Consider the following 18,458-nt stretch of genomic DNA (forward strand, 5'->3'; position numbering starts at 1 on the left):
ATTATTCGCTTTCCATTCCTCGCTCCCTCTCTCCCCTCCTCTCTGTTCTCTTTCCCTTCTCCTTCCCACCCCTTTCTCATTTCACCATTTTTCCTTTCTTTTTTTTCGATTTATTTATTTGTTTGTTTGGTTGATTTTCTCTATCCCAGAAGGGGTCTCTCCCAACCTGCACGAAGCAATTGTGATCCCTGTGAAACATGTCTGCAACCTTTAGGGGGTGGAGACACGCGACCCTCAGTTATTTGTTCCAATCCCTTCGCCCTTGTCTGCTCCTTCACCAAAGCACCAAAGCACCAGCATGCAAGTTGGCTGTTTGGTGATCTGATTTGATTCTCGCTCCCTTTCACACCCTCCACAAGGACAACACTAACCGGACTCCATCTGCGCCGCTACTGCAACTTGTTGATGCTCATACCGTATTTCCGCACTGTCTCCACGATCCTTTGAATGCACCCCCTCCAGCCCGGGAAAAAGAAGAAAATAGAAGAAAAAGAAAAAAACATTACCAGGCTAGAAAAGCATAAAACCGGTTTTGTTTGCCCAACTGGTTGGGGACTGACGCCATTGTATTTTTCTTCTACCTTCTTTTCGTTGTCGTCTGCATCTCCAATGCGCTTTGCTTTATAAGCCTCGTGGTGAACTGCTGAAACCGTCCTTACTACAATAAAAAAAGAAAATATACCCAGCCATGGCGATGGAAAAGCAGGATCACCAAGTGGTTGCTGGCCAGCATCCGGCGCCCATGAAATTTTCCCGTTACCGTTCCGTGAGAAAAGCCGCCGCGAAACAGCCACCTCCACCTCCGCCGCAGTCCAGCCTCCCCCCGCCGGTGACCATCCCGTTTGTCGCGTCCGCACCGCCGTCGCATGACCAGACAGCGCTCCCCAATGGCACCAGCACCGTCCAGAGGAGCATGTCGCGATACCGTCGCAGGGCTCCCACTGCGCATTCCGCCGATGCCGATGCACAACCTCCCGTTCCAGCCCCTCCCCCGGCGTATAAAGCCCAAGTCGACGCCAGTTCCAGTGGAGGCCCTGTGCACCCGCACTTTCAGGACTCAGAGGGCGCAGAGATGGTGCGAATGCGAAACAAGCTCGCGAGCAAGTTGGCTGCGCGGGAGAAGCGGCACCAGGATAACCCGGGGGATGATGAGGCGGAGCGCGAGAAACATCGACAGAATGCGATGGATCGGTTGACAGGCGGCGAAGCCAAGTCTGTGCCGACAACCCATTCGAAACCTGCGTCGCGCGACAGGTCAGCCGACAATGCTGAGGAGCATGCGGTTCGTCGGCCCCGTAAGGAATCGGAGCCTCGGAAACCCCAGAATGGATCCGCTTCGGCGAGTCGTCGCGCGAGCATGGAACCGAGGCGCCAGTCGGTCAGTGAGGCAGCCAACCTAGCGCATCGCAGAGGAAGTGCGCACGGCGATGCATCGGCGGTTCCTGCGATTGATACTACGGTGCCTACCCAGTTCCCCGGAATCGATGCGCCGGTATCGGCTGTCAATGCGCGGGAGCGACGTGTGCTGGTGCACTACCGGAAATCATCTGCGCGCATCTGCGTTACGCCATCGACCTCTGCTCGAGACGTTGTGGCGACTGCATTGGAGCAGATGGATGCAGGGGTGGATCCGGAAAAGTTCATCTTGATGGAGTCGTTCGCCGAGCTGGGGCTGGAACGGCCATTGCGCCGCTACGAGTATGTGCGCGATGTGCTAAATTCATGGACCCACGACGAACAGAACACATTGATTGTCGTTCCTGCAGCCAGTCTGGATGCGCTGACCCTGCTCGACGCGCGGAACGTTTCACTCGGACCACCTGCGGATGTGACCTTCTATATGTACTACTCGCAGCGGCCTCGCAAATGGGATAAACGCTACGTGACCCTCCGCTCCGACGGCCAAGTGACGGTCTCCAAGAAGGAGAACGCGCAAGATCCGACTAACGCTTGCCATCTTTCGGATTTCGACATCTACTCTCCTACTGCCAGCTACCTCGCGAACAATGTCAAGCCACCCAAAAAGTTCTGCCAGGCCGTCAAGAGCCAGCAGAAATCCAATATGTTCCTCACGACTGAGAACTTCGTTCACTTCTTCTCAACCAACGACCGCGAGATCGCTGATGGATGGTACCGGGCCGTCCAAACCTGGCGCAGCTGGTATCTGGTGACCAAGCTGGGCGCAGGCCAGCCAGCGGAAGTAGAAGCCATGCAGCCGGACGAGAACCCGCCCAAGCCCCTGCTGAACCCCTTCGAGGAACCCGCCAACGAGATAAAGCCGTCGCAAACCGCGCCAGAACGCTCCAAATCCATGAAGACCAAGGAGCTCTTCTCCCACAAGAAGAGCACGCGCGAGCGCGGGCCTCCACCTACCTCCTTCCCCAAGCTTCTTACCGGCGACTCCGACATCGCAACAGGCTCCTCCTCGGACGAAGCCCCCTTCTCCGCGTCCGGCCTCCTCGGCCGAACCTACACCATGCGCCAACGCGCCTTGAAGGAGCGCGAAGAGCAAGAAAAACGCGACAACGAAGAACTGATCAAACAAGGCCTGATCGGCACCATGGGCTCCCGCCACCCCAGCCGCACCAACACGATGACTTCCAATCACGGCCCCGACCCCAATCTCATGCGACGCACGCAGTCCATGAAAAACAAACCCCTCGTCGACCTCACCCCCGTCTACCAAGAGCCCCCCCAGCACATCCGCAAAGGCCGCGGTATCGCCGTCGAGCCAGGGCTGCCCCTAATCGACGCCGCCACAGGGCCCGAAGCCCCAGGAGGAATTCAAATCCCCTCCGCTACCACCTGGCGACGACCGCAGGTGCCGCCTGAACCGCCCACGCCGGAGGTCCGCACCCGCAAGCGGTCCAACACTGCTCGCAGTGTCAACAACCAACAACGATATCACCATACCGCCCCTACCACGCCAACAGACGGTGAGAATCTGCGCAGCCAAGACGGTCCGTTCCTCCCTAACAGTCTGCTGGCCCGAACTACACCGCACCAAAATATGCAGGGTTCCCCGGTCGGCCATGGCGTGGCAACGGGGGATCGCAACGCGTCGAAGCCGATGTTGGATATGTCGCCGGACAACCCATTCGCAGAGGGCAGTTTGCTACGGGGATTGTGAGGTGTTGATTTACCAGCTGAAAGCTGATTTACGATTACGATCGCATTTGGACTTGAGCAGGGCGTTTTAGTTTCTTTGTTTGTTTGATTACTCGTATTGTTTGTGTTGGCTTGGCTTACTTCAGTCATTGGACACCTTGCTTTTTCTTCTTATTTTATCTTTTCTTACTTTCTCACCTATTCCCACTTTGTATGTCTATCCATGTTTGTTTTGCTCCATGTCAATCACATGAAGTGGATTCAAAGTATTCCCTTTTTTTTCCCCCCACCCTCGAGCGTGTGCATTTCTAGCAAAAGTAGAGATACCTCTGAAGCTTTGGCATAAGTACATCCGTTACCCTTTCCTTATCTCTCTTGTAAGAATGTAAATCGCATACAGGCATAATTTCTTTCAAGAAAAACAAGAAATTTAGTTGTTGAAGAAACAATAGAAGAAACGAGGAGAGTTCACAACGATCTAAGGGAGTCGAGTATGATCGTTGCAGTGGCCTCTTAACAACTAAATCGTACTAAGCTTACTGACTATTAACAGCGACTGACTCGGTATACTCAGTACTATACTATCAATACCTTTACATTACTGACTGCAGTGTACATTATCGTGTGGGATAAATAGGATCAATCCGCTTCAGACTTACTAATCCAGTAACCAAGGTAATAACTAATAAGTACCAAGTGAACAGCAATATGAGAACCGTTATTGACGATTCTTCTCTCCTCTATCCTCCTTCTCCTCCTCTCATCGCCTTCCATGCTGTTTGCCAAAGCAATCGCCTCCTCTATGAATTACTTATTCGTACCTTTGCACTCCTGCCTCTGCCTCTGCCCCTGCCCTCCTGCGTTCTTGTCGCTTCCATGCAATTCCGCCAACGTTAGCAGAATGACATGACCCACTCCAACACGATATCATGATATCATAACCAAGTAAGTAGCTATATCGGTATAAAATTATCATAGAGTCTCTGATGATTACAAGACCTTTCGCGTTGTTGAAATCATCATAGTCAATATGCCTCGCTTGGTGCGACATCATGCTGGATTGGGAATCATGACAATTAATCAATGAGAAAGTGATATGATGAGGATTTTGAACCACGCATGCATGGGAGTTGAACTGATAACAAATAGCAAGAGTAAATAGAAGAGACCAGTGAGACTGAGGACGGGTAGTGGTATCGAGGTATGAGGTTTTCCGCATCATTCCCTTGAGTTTTGTCCATCCGATGGATAAGTAACTAAGTTGTTATCATACGAGAAAAGCACCACCAACAACAACAACGACAAAGGAAAGGTGTTGTTGTTAGTGATGCTTGTACTAGCTAGTATATATAGTATATATATACTAGAAGAGGAGACAAGTGGTATGGTGCCCAACGACAATAATCATATCATCTCTTATAAGATACCGAGTAGTCTCAAGGATATCTTTAGCTTTTTGCTTTCAGACCGTGCCTCTGCCAGTTGATCGCCTGGTGTCTGCTGTCGTTGTGTATCTGGTCTGTCCATGGCCTGGGATATCATTGCCGGGCTACAGTATACTTGCCCCAGTCTGGGTTGGACAGGGAACACGATAGAAGAGAGCGAGGGGCAATGCGGCCATGAATGATCCGGTTCTGGAAATGTACACCACACGAGAAGTCAACCCACGTATCGCTTGAGGTGAGGACGAAATTAGAAGGAAGGATTAATTGGTCATGCTCTGCTGTTTTCAGGCGATATCAAGAGAATTCTCTTGGTGAACCATAGTGTAGGTTTCGTTATGTATTTGTTTCGGAATTGACTTCCTCTCAAACACGTAGTCCGTTCCATGAGTAGTTAACCAACGTGTTCGCTTGTGACTTTAGATGCTGTGGCCATTCGATGAAGAGATTGTAGCAGGAAACAATCGAGAAAGATGTTATCACTCAGGAGTCGACCGCCTCAGCAGGCACTTTGCCCTTTCTCGCCATTTCTGATCACGGATCTTTGAGCGACAACTCATCAAGTAGAGGTTCAAGTGTCGCGCCACGGATGCCCAGGGATCCGCGCAGGTTCGGTCATCTTGTGACATGAATTCCCTGTTGGGCACAAAGAGACGGTAGTACAGAGTGCCCGGATGGATCGTCGAAGGGCAAAGCCAGTCCAGTGCTCACGTAGGGATACTCAGAGACTTGTCAGATGTAAATATCCTCATTGCAATGACGACATTCTGTATCTAGATCTGACTTCCGGAAACGCTGCGCTGTTTTCCGTATTGTAGATCGTCTGTCGGAAATGTTGACAGTTTTTCTTTGATGATTTTGTCCATCCGTAGCGTGGATCAAGCTATGGGTTCTATTTTGCTGTTGCGATAGTATGCATGATGTGGTATGGCCATGGGATAGAGTAAGAATGTATACGGTGCTGTCTATATGCCCACTGGGATGGACGGGGCACGATAGACAAGGACAGTATGGTCTGGATAGAAAGGCTCGGATATGGTAGGGATGTGGATGGAGACACACAGAGAGCCACCTATCATGTCGTGCTCAGGGTAAGCACGAACCAAACGACGGTTCGTCATTCTCGGTTGGCTCTGGAGCCACATAGATGGTGCTGAGAGCACGCTCCTCAAAAGGACCATGGCTTTGGAAGTCAGGACTTGGATTTCCATCTCCAATTCATATGCCAGCCGACTAGTAGCTTTGTCTACTCTACTCGCGATGACCACACAATCCATCACATCAACTATCCCATCCGGAAGTAGGACGAGACGACCTGAATTCGCCATGGCTTCCAAAGCAGCAGACACCTAGGTAGTTCCGAGAGCACGCTCCTCGGGGAACATAGCCTGAGATTGTATTGAGCTGTTCCGCCTGGAACCTTCAATTCGTACACACAGTCGACAAGGAATTCGTCCATGCTACTGATTCGTTCCGCCGTCTCTCCTGCAGCGATTCCTTTAGTGCATAGTCGGGTTTCTGTTGCTGAAGTTATCGATTTGTGGCTTGCGCGAAGAGATGATGCGTTTCGGTACGTCGGTTTCTGTAGCAGGAGCGTTCATGTGTGTGATTTGTTGTAGGAACATGGTGCGATTGCAGCGCTGACTGTGAGAGAAAGCGGTTTGATCAACGACATGTTGAGTGATTTCGTATGGAGAGTCATGCCATGCGACAAGCATTCGCTGTTGAAGGAGATGCAATAGCACCTACAATTGTACGTTCGCCACCAGTGCTTCGTCTCGATTTTGGTCGAGTGGAGTTTCCCAGGCCACCGATTTACTATTCAGTTTCATCGGGTTTGCGCTTCCGATCAAATCGACAGCCACTGGCAAGCTGCGGTTCATTACGACAATATCATTATCACCTAGCAATATACCAGCGCACGTGGTAGATGCCGTGCGCCTCTGGTATTGGTTAACCAAGCAACCAGCTCTGATGCCTCTTGCATCGTGACTCTGGAGTGTCCTTGGAGCATCTGGTGAAACCAATTGCACTCAATTGGTAGTTAGAATACGACCCGCTTGTCTTCCAATTGCCCGTCTGTTCTGTGATAAAGCACTCTCCTCCTGTCGGTTCCGATAGTTGTTGTGGTTTTTATTGATGGCTTAATTTTCAGTCGACCACTATATATCTAGCTCAGACGGAGCAATTTCTGTGCCCCGAAACTGAGATTGCAGGCGTTTCGGTGAATGGCCATTTCTGCATCTGGTATAGCGCAAGAGCAGGTCCAGGTTTGCTGCTGCTCTCAAACACTCTGCTGAGGACGTAGCGAACTCGCACGGGATGGGTATTCTTGTCCTGGGCATGTGTGCCATTGCAAGATAGGATGGTCCGAACACACAGTACAGTATATTTTCAAAAAAAGCACTGTGTCTATGGGCATCTTTTTAGCATGTGGGTGAGCATCCAGCGCGATATACGATAACGTACAGGTAGTTCCAAAGTCCAGTCCTTCTCGGCAAAATCATGACGACTCTTGCGTAGAGGACGCTCTGACTGCCGAAGAAACATCTGACTTCCTAGGAACCGGCACCACTCGGTACAGGAGGAATTGTTCCTGTGCCTTGCTGGCTAGTCAGTGAAGTGTATAAAAAGTGTTCCATCGCGTGAACTGAAACCACGACAGACTCCCGGGGTGCCACTGTCGATCGAGGTGCCAGAACCGGCTAGGAAGCGGAGGGTCTGTAGTCGGTCAGAAGCCCTGCAACCTGATCAACCTTCGAGGATGAAAAACCGTCGGGTGTAGCTCCCAGGTCGCGATATACTACGCTGTTGAGCAGGATGTCGACTAGATATTCATTTAGCTGTCTCATCTTGAATGCATTGGAGACTAAAAGACGTACTACTCGGGAAACCTGCCGCCTTGTGACCCCAAGTAGAGCTAAGAGTGATGTGGCTAGATCCAGGACAGTTGATCCAGAGATGTGATAAACTCTGTAGTCAAAGAGGACAAGTCGTGAAGCTGTAGCATGTCAGTGATATGGAACATGGCAAGTGACTCAGATGTAGAAATGTACTAACCTGCCGCCCTTGCTTCTCCCGGGACAGCGCACCAGATGGCTCGATGTGGTTATGGTTTCAAAGAGACCGATGCCTTTCTCGATGTTGTTAAATGGGGAAAAGGCAGTTAAAAGGATCCGTGCAGGTCGATAAATGGAATATCCACCAATGGTATCTAATGGGTCTGAGACATTGGAGATGATATCATGAGGTCCAGGACAAAGGTCTGACAGCTGGAGATTCAGTGACGGTGGGATTTGCCTGGAACTTGTGTGAGGATGGTTCATACAAGGCCTACTGATGTAATTAGTTTCCCATAATGTGAACAGTCAAACTGTAACCTTACCGCCATTGTCCAACCCGATATCCACTTCGCCGATTGCGATGCAATCGTATTTAGTGGTAATAGGGACAGACCCACTTCTCAAGTCCGCAGACAATCGTACTCCCAGCCGACCGACAGGTTTGAACACAGACATATCCAGCGTCCAGGATCCCTGATAAACAAGAGGAACAACAACATAGTCGTTCCTCGGATGTTGCAAACACGAATGTGACGCCTCCGCAATCCCTTCAACGCACAGAACCCCCTTCCTATACATATCGGACCAATGAATCTCAAGAAACACGCATGTGAAGTGCGCCGCCACGTTTTGAAATGCACAGAACCACCACTGGCTTGACTGATGAGCCCAAATGGCTACCGCCAGATCATATGCAACGCGCTCACTGCTGTGGCATAGTTCGCTGCGGCGAAGACCAGAGGAACCGACTGGAAGATAAATCAAGTGATGGAGCTGACATAGCAGCTTGTTTGGGTCACATAAACATGGAGATGAAAGAAAGGGATCTTCACGAGGACCCAAATGTCTGCATCAGATGCACACTGACTTGGCGATTGATCAAGATCGAGGCCCACACAAAGCAGATGATGTTTGCTTCACTGACTCCTGGACAATCACATTTTCGGTATGTCCCCAGGAGCTCAAACAAGCTGGAGCGGCGCAGGAGAGCAAACTGGCGCAGGCGAAATACAGCAAGCTCAAATCCGAGTTTATGCCCAGGTCAATCGGTTCTGTAGTCGTGCCAGACCACGGAGAAGGCCGCATAGCCCACTGTGCATCGAAAATTGTAGCCACGTAGACACAATGGCAAGGGCGTCATGTTATCATCGCATCAGGTCACTGAGCGGTAATGGCAAAGCGAAGCCAGACGGCTTAGAGCACCATTGATCTAAGACGTATCGCTCTGCGGGAAGACACCCTGTGCCTGCTCGGCGTTGTCTGTCGGTAAGTGCGTGGTAGAGTCGGCCTGATGTTATCCAAGACTTCGAAATCTAGCCATAGCTCGGACAAGGAACAGCCGCGATAGCTCGTTTGCAAAGTCGTGATTGCAAAAAAGTCAGGATGCCAATGCACGAAGAACAGTGACGTCTGCCGTTGCGACCGCATCGTTTGGTACTCTGTCTAGTGAGAGATCGTTAGTTGCATCCTCTGAGTTTGGTAGGTAAGTACTTGCCATGTTGGAAGACAGCTGAGATCCAGGTGGACTCCTGTAGTAAGTCCCTTGGATGGGGAATGCAACCATTTCACGTCTGCTCCCTTCTCTGAGACTTCACAAAAAGATCAGTTGGAAGCAATAATTTCCAACTGTCGTGATGAAGGACAGGAAAGATAATAGAAGAAAGGTGTATATACAGCAATTTCCGCTGCAAATTCAGGCCAGGATGAGTGACGGATTGACGAGATGGGGGAACAATCGATAACGAAGCAGGATATAGAAACGGCACATGACGTGGGTAATGGGTCCACATGGAGGATGATACAAAAATTCGCAGACTCGGTAAATCTGCGCTTGTTCAACGTCACATTCTGACCAGTGCTCCACCAAGCTTTCTGACAGACACTGCGTCAGCGAAGCCCTCGTCACACTGTGGTAAGACGGACATTTTCTTCCCACAGTAGAGTGCACAGGCTACTTGTGGTCTGAATGAACTCAATGTAGAAATTGAAGGATGAGAAAAAAAATGACTGTTCACCACAAAGTGTAAAAAGATAGCCACCCGAACAGTGAAAACGGCACCCTGATAAGCAAAGACAGAGGACAATGTTGCTCCAGTGTTCCTTAGACTTCACAGCCTTAACGCCAGAGCCAAGTGCTCCATGCCGGGGATCCCCACAAAGTGTGATCCCTGCCATGTATGCCAGCTATACTGAGGGCCTAGCCGATCTGCTATCCCACAGCACAGTTGCATTATCGGCGGCACTCTGCTCTGCCTGCTGGCAGTCCAAGGCCTTCACCAGGATCCCATGTTTGAGTGTGAGGAATGATGGAGCAATCGTCGGCAGTTCCACTCTAAGTGACAATACCACAAGGAGTAGTATATCTCCAAAAGCCGTCGAGCAGACACTCAGAATCCGAGCTTCATCAAGCCAAAGACAGATCACAAAATCACGAAATCATGATGATATATATATATAGACAACAAGGAGAAAACAAAGGAAACTGGCTAGTAGTATTGGCTAGTAGACGAACTTAACGATGAAGGAACCATATATATAGACATCCAACACAACTTCAATTACATCAACCATCATCATCATTCTAACACCCCAAAAACCAACAGACCAGTCCAGACAAAACATCATGCCATCCACACATCTCCATCAAAGCAAACGAATCTCACGCAGCACAAAGGCTCCAAGGCCACACTCCACATTAGACTCACCCCAACATCTCACCAACAAACGACACAAATCTCCCTCATGCAGTACCAACCCACCAGCAAGGATCCCCCCAGTCCATCCATCAAATCGCACCTGTCAGAAAATGCCAGTTTTCCCTTGCAGGTAAACCAGACCGCATCGACTGGACTAGTAACGTAGCTGCTGCAGCGCGTCCCATTCCCGTCCTGTGTTGCGGACAGGGATGGGATGGCAGCCGCCACACGACAAACAGATGTCTCAGACGCGGAGAATTGCAGCGTGTCCGTGCTCGGTGACAGTGACAGCTTGGCTAGCATGACTGCAGAATTTGCGCCATCATTTTCTGGCTTATGTGTTTAATAATTAATTAGTATGTGGCGATGTCATTGTTTCAGTTGGGTGGAAATGGCAGTAATGTAGTGGTAAATTCTTTCGGGCGAAATTACCGAGAAATGTGGTTGTTCCACAATTGAGTTTAGGTGCGGTCCGCAGGCTGGTATGTTATGTTATGTTATGTTTGTTTTGTTGCCTCCATAAGGGGATGGGCATTTTTGCTTTTGTCATACTTAGCATACCTAGGATATGGGGATGGGGAATGTTCAAGGTAGATTAAGCATTTACTAAGGAGAAGAGAAGGTAGGGCGGTAATTTCATCATTATGTTGTCAAGGATGCTTTCCCTTCTATTGTTGACATTCCTAATCCTAGACGCTTCCATTTCTTTTCTAGACACTCTAAACATATTTCAAAACCAAGATTAATCTGTTTCAGAATCTTATCACTCAAATATGTATATATTACGAATTAACGTAATTAGCTAAATACAATGGAACGCAGGTATCATCATGCAAATAATACCGAGCCCGGAATCGGGCCGTCGGTAGTATGTATGGAAGTTGTATGAGAAGAAGAAGAATGGAATTAAGCCACGACAGGCCACCCATCAGTCCAGGTGAGGGTGTTCCAGCCGAACTGGTAGTCCTCAACAGCCAGACCAATGTTCTTGTTGGCATAGTGGTAGTAAACGACAATACCGTGGCTGGTGGTGTTGATGATACCCCTGCAATTGATCACTGTTAGCATGTTTTTCCCCGTTTGTTGTGCGACTGACTGGGAAAGCTACAAAAGTAGACAAGGGGTAAAACTTACTGTCCACCAGGGCCGTAGACATAGTCGTGGCTGGCCAGAACGGTGGTTCCGCCGCTGTTGGTGCATGCAACACCATCCTTGTCGACCTGTAGGCAGAGTTAGCTTTCGTCTCAATTCATGAATGTTGATGGATAGCAGTTGGCTACTTACAAAGTTGCCCGTTCCGGTCTTGGACCGGCAAACGACAATGCGGTACTCGTTGCCCTGGGCAGGCAGGGAGGTCGTGTATCCCTGAGCCGTGCCGGACGAGAAGGTGAGGTAGTAGTAGCCTCCGTACTCGTACAAGTAAGCTGCCTCGATAGCATGGTTACCCGAGGCGTTGTAGGCCAAGTTGGTGGGCGTGCCGCTGACGCTTAGGGAGTCGGCCATCTCCACCTGGTAGATGCCTTGCCAGTAGGAGCCGAATTGGACGTAGGGGGTGCCACCAATGACGAGCCAGTTGGGGTCAATGGCGTTGTAGGGGGTAGACGACGACGAGGTGATACCAACCTCGCCGTGGTCGGTCCAGGAGTCGGCCTCCAGGGTGGTGGAAGTTGCAACTCCAATGGTGGAATCCCGGCTGCCCAGGGTAGAGCTAGCATAGTACATGTAGTAGGTGCCATCTACGTAGTGTACATCCGGAGCCTGCAGGAAGGTCAGTACTGCAGATGGCCAGAGTGGGCGCGTTTGACGGTAATGTCAAAGGGGTTGCCAGTCTGTCATACCCAAAGGTTGGAGGCATTTCCCACTGAAACGGAAGATCCATCAGGCAGTGCATACCCGAGATCCGTCCAGGGACCAGTGATCGCGCTGGCAGAGGAGATATGGATGCCACCGCCTGTCGAGAAACGAAAGTAAGTTCCGTCCGACACACGGCGGATGACATTGGGGTCGTGAGCCCAGCAGGTTCCTGAGCAGGCACCAGGGTCTGAGTAGGCGTTGACCAACGCTACACAGAGAAGCAAGACAAACGAAAGCATAGCGGATAAGGGAGACTCCTCCAAGAACAGAGAAAAGGGAGAAAAGGGAAGAGGAGGGTAAAGAGGAATGGAGGGAGAAAAAGAGGAATTGCTGTTTTTCAATTCAGCCAGGATACATTGTCAGTCGAGGGAAGGGCTCTTTATGTACAAATAGCTCGGTCGGTATACATCGGGCCTGTCAGTAGAAATGCGTGCAGAAAAGGTAGCCTTGCAAGTAAGGGCCACGCTAGAGATCCAGCTGAGCTTACGCATGCATTGACCTTCGGGTCATTCTCGTAAATGAGGTAGACTAAAGTCGAGCGATAGTAGGTGTCGACTCCCTTGCTGCAGAGGGTCAAACCAATCACGCCTTCGGAAATAGCTTTAACTTTAGTCGAAGCGACTAGTTGTTAGTGACGACAATGCTCCATGGGATGTACATAGTTAGTATATGGCTCATTTCTAATACCGATTGTTTGCATCGACGTGGAGCCCGTGGCTGAATGCGCGGATGGATCCAGGGCAGGGTTGAGAACCGGCCAGACCTAATCCGTCGGTTACGGGGGAGGAAAATCAGGCAACGGAACAAAGCCACTATCTCTCAGGAACCAAGACAATTAACTGCATGTTTTCCCCCGCGTTCGCGGTAGCGAGAGACAAGAAAAAAGTAAACAAAATTATGATTAATAAAAGAACAAAAGGCAGAAGAAAAAAAATAATAATAATAATAGTATTAGAAGAAAATATTACGGGCTAGGCAAAGTTTAGGGTATATCTTAATGTTAGGCACCTGATCGATCGGCTGGTCTTCATCACATTACCCTTTTGGGACCCCATGACTCCTCAGGCTCACTGCATCCGAGAAGTGGTTGACCTCGGATTTCGGGTCTCGAAGAAGGAAGAATCCACATGGACCATTCAGGAGAATCCCCTGGGAGAGTGGGTTGGTTGGTACCAGGTAAACGAGGCAATAAATGGCCATAGTACTATAAAAATTGGGTAGTGGTTATCCTCGGGCCGCCTCACCCGTGTCAACTCTTGACATGGACATGATAGTAGTACAGTCGCAGTCATACAAAGTACTAAGTATGTGATTGTATTATTAGTTACTGCCCCATTCAGCCTCTTGGTCTGCCCTGGCAGTCTCCTCCCACTCCCCTTTCACCATCATAGCGTCATCCATTCAATCCCGGCCACATCCTCACCCCCACAAATGCTTGGCCTGACGTGTCAATCAAAGCGCGCTATCGACATGGTGTGTGAGAGAGTGTGTGTGTGCCAAAGGCCACAACTTGGTGGTAAAGCAACCGGGCTCTCCGCACTCGGTGATTGGATGCCTGCATACAGATGACGGGCTGAAGGGGAGATTTGGTCGGGTTAGTCTTCTTAGTCTCGCCCAGAGCTCGGCCTAGTGGGCGCCTCTTAGGCCTTTCGGAAGGCCATCGGTCGATCATGGACCTCCCCTGCCCAATAGGACTCAATCATCCAGTTGGGAGTCCGTGAGCATGGGCGGAGCCACCGCGAAGCTTGCCATTTGCATCGGGATGTCGTGATGGGGATCCCCAGATCTGCTGATTCATGGGGGCCATCTAGTCTAGCGACTAAGGGCGGAAGCGTCTTGTTTACTTTGCTACTAGACTGCCTCGAGAATCCTCCGATCAATGTCTCCGCTTGCTAAAGACAACCGCAGTATGGAGTTGATTTTGGAGAATGAGTGCTTGTTGGGGACGATGATAAGTGTCGCTACCACGTCGGAGCCGACATTCCCCCCTTGCATGTCACCATCACGACTACTCATATACTGCTTGGGTAGTTCTGCATCCGTTGGATCGATCTAAGTGACTTGCACAGCCGTCGACTAAGATTTCGTCGCTCAACTTTGCTGGAAATCTCGCAGCCTTGCTACCATCATTATGTAATCCGGGGGGTTTCCCCTCCTCTTGGTTCTCCTCCTCTCCCGAATGCCGTCCCAGTGGTTGAAGTTGCCATGTGCCGAGACTGACCGGATTTTGAGATCAGACGGTACCATGATCGTCTCACGAGGAGTGTGGGAGTCGTGGTTGTGCTCCTGAGATGGCCAGTCGGTTGATGGTGCGACCTGCGCTAAGGATGTCGTGACTGGTCCAAATCACGGCGGATGGGGGGGAATAGAAGGGAAGAGCGCGATGATAGCACAACAACACGGAACCTGGGCTATATGCGCAACAATTAACTAATTCTTGCTGGGGTTGACAGATTCGAACAAAGAACCAAGACTAGCAATGCGACTTTTTTCTTTTCTTTTTTTTTTTTTCTTTTTCTTTTTTTTTCTTGTGTTTTCTGGAGGATCCGCTCTCGTGTTTTTTCTGTTAGTCGCTGCAAGGAGGCCCAGGAAGAAGTAATGATGACCGCATGCAGCTACGAAGATAACTACTGACGGAGGAGTTTCCACCGAATCTCACGGCGTCAGACCGGGTTGCGGTGAACAACGCATCGCGATACCTGAGTATCTGCGATGTGGAAATTACCCAAGTGCCTTAATGGTGTTGGCTATTCTCCATCGCGAGCAGAGTTGCAACGATAAGTTCGGATTGCGTCTTCTGGAGGATCTCCCACTCGTTCCAGAGACGGGAGCGGATGGGACGCTTTTCCGCGGTGGATATGACCGTTCATCCATTACATGCATGGACTTTTCATATGATGATATGATAGTCTCGCGGTGGAGACTGTGGAGGGTGTTGATTTTAGGTATTCTCCGAAAACAACATGGCGGTATGGCTTGCTTTGCGGTTTCGGAAACTTCCCATTCAGGAGAAAGGGAGGAGAACTTTAAGGAGAGAGAGAGTTAGAAGTTAACTAAAGGGGGTGAGTAAAAGGCAGGAAAGAATTGGGTTGTGTTTTTGTTTTGACTTTAAGAGAGACTTTTCAGCGATCTTGTTTTTGGGGCGTAACAATCGATCGACGGGATCTAAGATGCCTGAGCCACGGTATTTTCTTCTGCGTAACGCGACCACCCAGATTGGTGCCGGAGATAACTGGCATCCATGGCTATGTCCGCTGCCTTGGTACTATGAACGGCTATCTCATCCGCAACCGTAGCTGGAGTATACAGAACAACAGCTATCAAGTTTTCTTTATGTGGTTCGTATAGACTACAAATTCTCCCACGCTTTCTAAACAGCCACCGAGCAAGCCACCCGTACTCGGTGGCTACAATAACATGTCACACGACCCAACACCAAGCAAAACCAATAGCCAAATCCGACAACCCACAGAAAACAGAACATACAATGGAGAAATTCTCAACCAATAACTCACCACACAACCACAAAACCTCCTGATCTACCAATACACACAGCGCAGCACCCATATCGTCTATTTTAAGCACAGAAGCACAGACACTCAAGCAAGGGACATATCAATTACTCGAACTCAGCTGTCACTTTCCACGAACCCCTATCAAAGTATACCATATCAACGATCCGATCCGGTCAAACACAAGACCAAAGATACAATAATAGCATTCTCTGATCCATGGCACTACGTCCAAAGAAAAAAGACAAGTCTTATGCATCCTGCAGGGGCAAATGAGATCTCTCACCACCACAACGCCCAGTAAAGTAAGTAATCTGCAGCGGGCTCGACACGCGTCCAGCACATGGTTGTGGCTCCTTCAAGCTTCGTTTACCCCTGACGATGAAAACTTTGAGGGAGGCGCGTTCCTGCAGTAGTTGTTTGCCAGTGGCTTCTGTCCGTATACGTAAGAAGAGATCGTACCTGGCAGGTAGGTTGATGATGGGCAGTGGCGAATCCATCGGTAAATCATGGACATATCTGCTATATTGTACCTGTACTATATTCTTTTACCTCATAGAGAATAGCTCTATTGGAGGAACTAAACACCAAAGACATGCACAGTAATTCAAACTTTCTAGACTTCTAAGCCATAAGTAAGGAGGTAATATACACCACCCCCCAAGAGCAACAAAACCCAATATCTACCCCATCGCCACATCAAAGCACTACCGAAACACCCAATTCTCACAGATTCCACTCCAAATCTACCCCTAATACTTCTCTTCGACTCTACTACCTTCACTCCCTCCGAATACACCCCCAAAATCCATAATGGTAGGTCCCCGATGCCAACCGGACCGCGATGACGCGTCCACCGTCGACACATCACGAATCAGGTTCCCACGACCAAAAATAAGCAAACATGATACGGGGATAAATATATCTTGCAGATGTAACCTTATAAGTATAGTTCTAATTTTATTGTATGATATGATTGCTTGTTCCATAGTTTGTGCTTTTACATAATAGATTCTTATGTTGCATTAATTGGCTGATGCTGATTTTGTATAGTTCGGATTCGTCGGCATGTTCGGGTCGGAGTATCTATAGCATGTATTTCATGCAGTGTAGGGAAAAGGCTACCGGGGGAGTGCAGATTTTAGTGGGCATAGTTTAATTTAATTGCATTTGTATTGATTGGTGTTGATTGTGTGTGCTGAAAGTATAGTAGGTCTTTTGATTCTATTAAAATAATTTGTGGATATTGTTGATAGTTGATGGTGAATGATGCAGTTTGTGCATTAAAAGAGGATACTATGCTCAATAGTAATATAAGCTGATTTATGAGTTGTTAGGCACCTATATCGCGACTCAATGTGATTGTTACGAAACTGGTCGGTTATGTTACTCATATGAACCTCCTTGGACAGTGCCTGAGCATGTATCATAAGGTTAGAAAATCTAAATCCATAAATGGGCGGAAGGACCTTATTATACATTTCCCCAAAACCAATACTATGTAGTAAATCTGGGAAAGCACCTCTGCAGTCTTGCTAGATTCGTTTTATTCATTGCTCTTCCACTCGAACTCGACGCTACCTACACTGACTGTCGTATATATTGACTATTAACAGAGCGAGGCCCGTTTCCCCAACATACTTCACACCCTAGAGATTGGCTCCTAATACATAGGCATCTGCTAAGACCATTTGTACCTTCTTGACTTTCGTTTAGTCGAGTTGGAAATGAATGGATGTTTACTTATTGAGAAGCTGGACTCAGCTTAACCAGCAAATGATGCCGATAAGATTCCAAGAAGAGAAAGAGTATGTGAGTACCATCGTGCTCGATGGTTCTCAAATAAGAATGTCAAACTTGAGACGTCTATCACGCAATAAGCAAGGCCGATCAACTCAGCTACCCGGTTTGCCATGTTATGCATGCATTTATGCATTATCCAACACCTACTAATGAACAACTAGTTAAGTAACGTCTGTTTATAGAGAAACTTCCTCCCCGACCTTGGACATCATTATTTATCTTTCATAAAGGAAACTGTATTGATGTACTCCCTCGTAGGATCTTCAATAGTCACAACAACTACTCCTAAAATGACGCATTGGCTTTCATACACTCCACCAACTCAAGCAGTCCAAATCTCATTTCATAGCATCACTTATTACCATTGTCATTAAGCAGTCATTTCATCTATACCTCGTTATTTCCTCCCTGCAGACTAGAAAGGTAATAGGTACCAACACCAACCGGAACCGGATCGACGCTCCCGAAAGGGTTCTCGGAAGGAAGCACCTCAGAAGCTTACTAGTACTAGACTTAGTATTAGTAGTAGCAGTATCCGCTAGTATAATATCCCTGCTCTAAGTGGCTAGAGGAATTATAACTAAAGGATATACCTCACATTGCTACAAAGCAATCTATACCAGTGATTAGTGTCTACTTCGAAGCCTAGAAAGGGGAAACATCACTTAGATCTGAGAGGTACTTACTCGTCCATCATAATGGCCAACAATGGCGAAGCGCCGCTTTTTATGTTTCAGATACCGTGCGGAGGGTAATCTATGTAATTGGAATCTGTGTCTCATACTAGATAAGAAGTTCGGGTTCTCTGGAGCTTTTATTGGGTGTATTAGGCTTGTCTAGCCTTTGATGTGCTCAAATAAGGAACTCTCAGCTGAACATTGTGTTGATACTACTTAGTTGATCAGTATATGATCTATTTGGCTATCAAAGATACCATATTTGACATCACTTTAGTCCATGGTCTGGTACCAATTAGTCACG

At 48.7% G+C, this 18,458-nt stretch overlaps 4 protein-coding genes across 4 annotated transcripts; 2 read left to right on the forward strand and 2 right to left on the reverse strand.

Annotated features, from left to right (window-relative positions):
- Window positions 1-688: 688 nt before the first annotated feature.
- On the forward strand, window positions 689-3,130 carry ASPBRDRAFT_117728 (uncharacterized protein; the record flags this gene model as incomplete). The annotated part of the gene is made up of 1 exon (XM_067617114.1): window positions 689-3,130. One exon carries the CDS (start codon window positions 689-691, stop codon window positions 3,128-3,130), a length of 2,442 nt encoding a protein of 813 aa, XP_067483043.1.
- Window positions 3,131-11,134: 8,004 nt separating this feature from the next.
- On the reverse strand, window positions 11,135-12,808 carry ASPBRDRAFT_381984 (arabinan endo-1,5-alpha-L-arabinosidase). The gene is made up of 4 exons (XM_067623894.1): window positions 12,147-12,808; window positions 11,593-12,066; window positions 11,443-11,528; window positions 11,135-11,353 (listed from the first exon to the last, which is right to left on the reverse strand). Exons 1-4 carry the CDS (start codon window positions 12,399-12,401, stop codon window positions 11,215-11,217), a joined length of 954 nt encoding a protein of 317 aa, XP_067483044.1. The 5' UTR covers window positions 12,402-12,808; the 3' UTR covers window positions 11,135-11,214.
- On the reverse strand, window positions 12,542-13,362 carry ASPBRDRAFT_51510 (uncharacterized protein; the record flags this gene model as incomplete). The annotated part of the gene is made up of 3 exons (XM_067626739.1): window positions 12,542-12,768; window positions 12,867-12,925; window positions 13,202-13,362. 3 exons carry the CDS (start codon window positions 13,360-13,362, stop codon window positions 12,542-12,544), a joined length of 447 nt encoding a protein of 148 aa, XP_067483045.1.
- A 1,349-nt stretch (window positions 13,363-14,711) lies between these two features.
- ASPBRDRAFT_38103 (uncharacterized protein) lies at window positions 14,712-15,311 on the forward strand. Its single transcript, XM_067623873.1, has one exon. The coding sequence runs from the start codon at window positions 14,900-14,902 to the stop codon at window positions 15,206-15,208; it is 309 nt and encodes a 102-aa protein (XP_067483046.1). The 5' UTR covers window positions 14,712-14,899; the 3' UTR covers window positions 15,209-15,311.
- The last annotated feature ends 3,147 nt before the right edge of the window (window positions 15,312-18,458 follow it).

The sequence above is a fragment of the Aspergillus brasiliensis genome (assembly GCF_001889945.1).
Source record: "Aspergillus brasiliensis CBS 101740 unplaced genomic scaffold ASPBRscaffold_2, whole genome shotgun sequence".
NCBI classification, from domain to species: Eukaryota; Fungi; Ascomycota; class Eurotiomycetes; order Eurotiales; family Aspergillaceae; genus Aspergillus; species Aspergillus brasiliensis.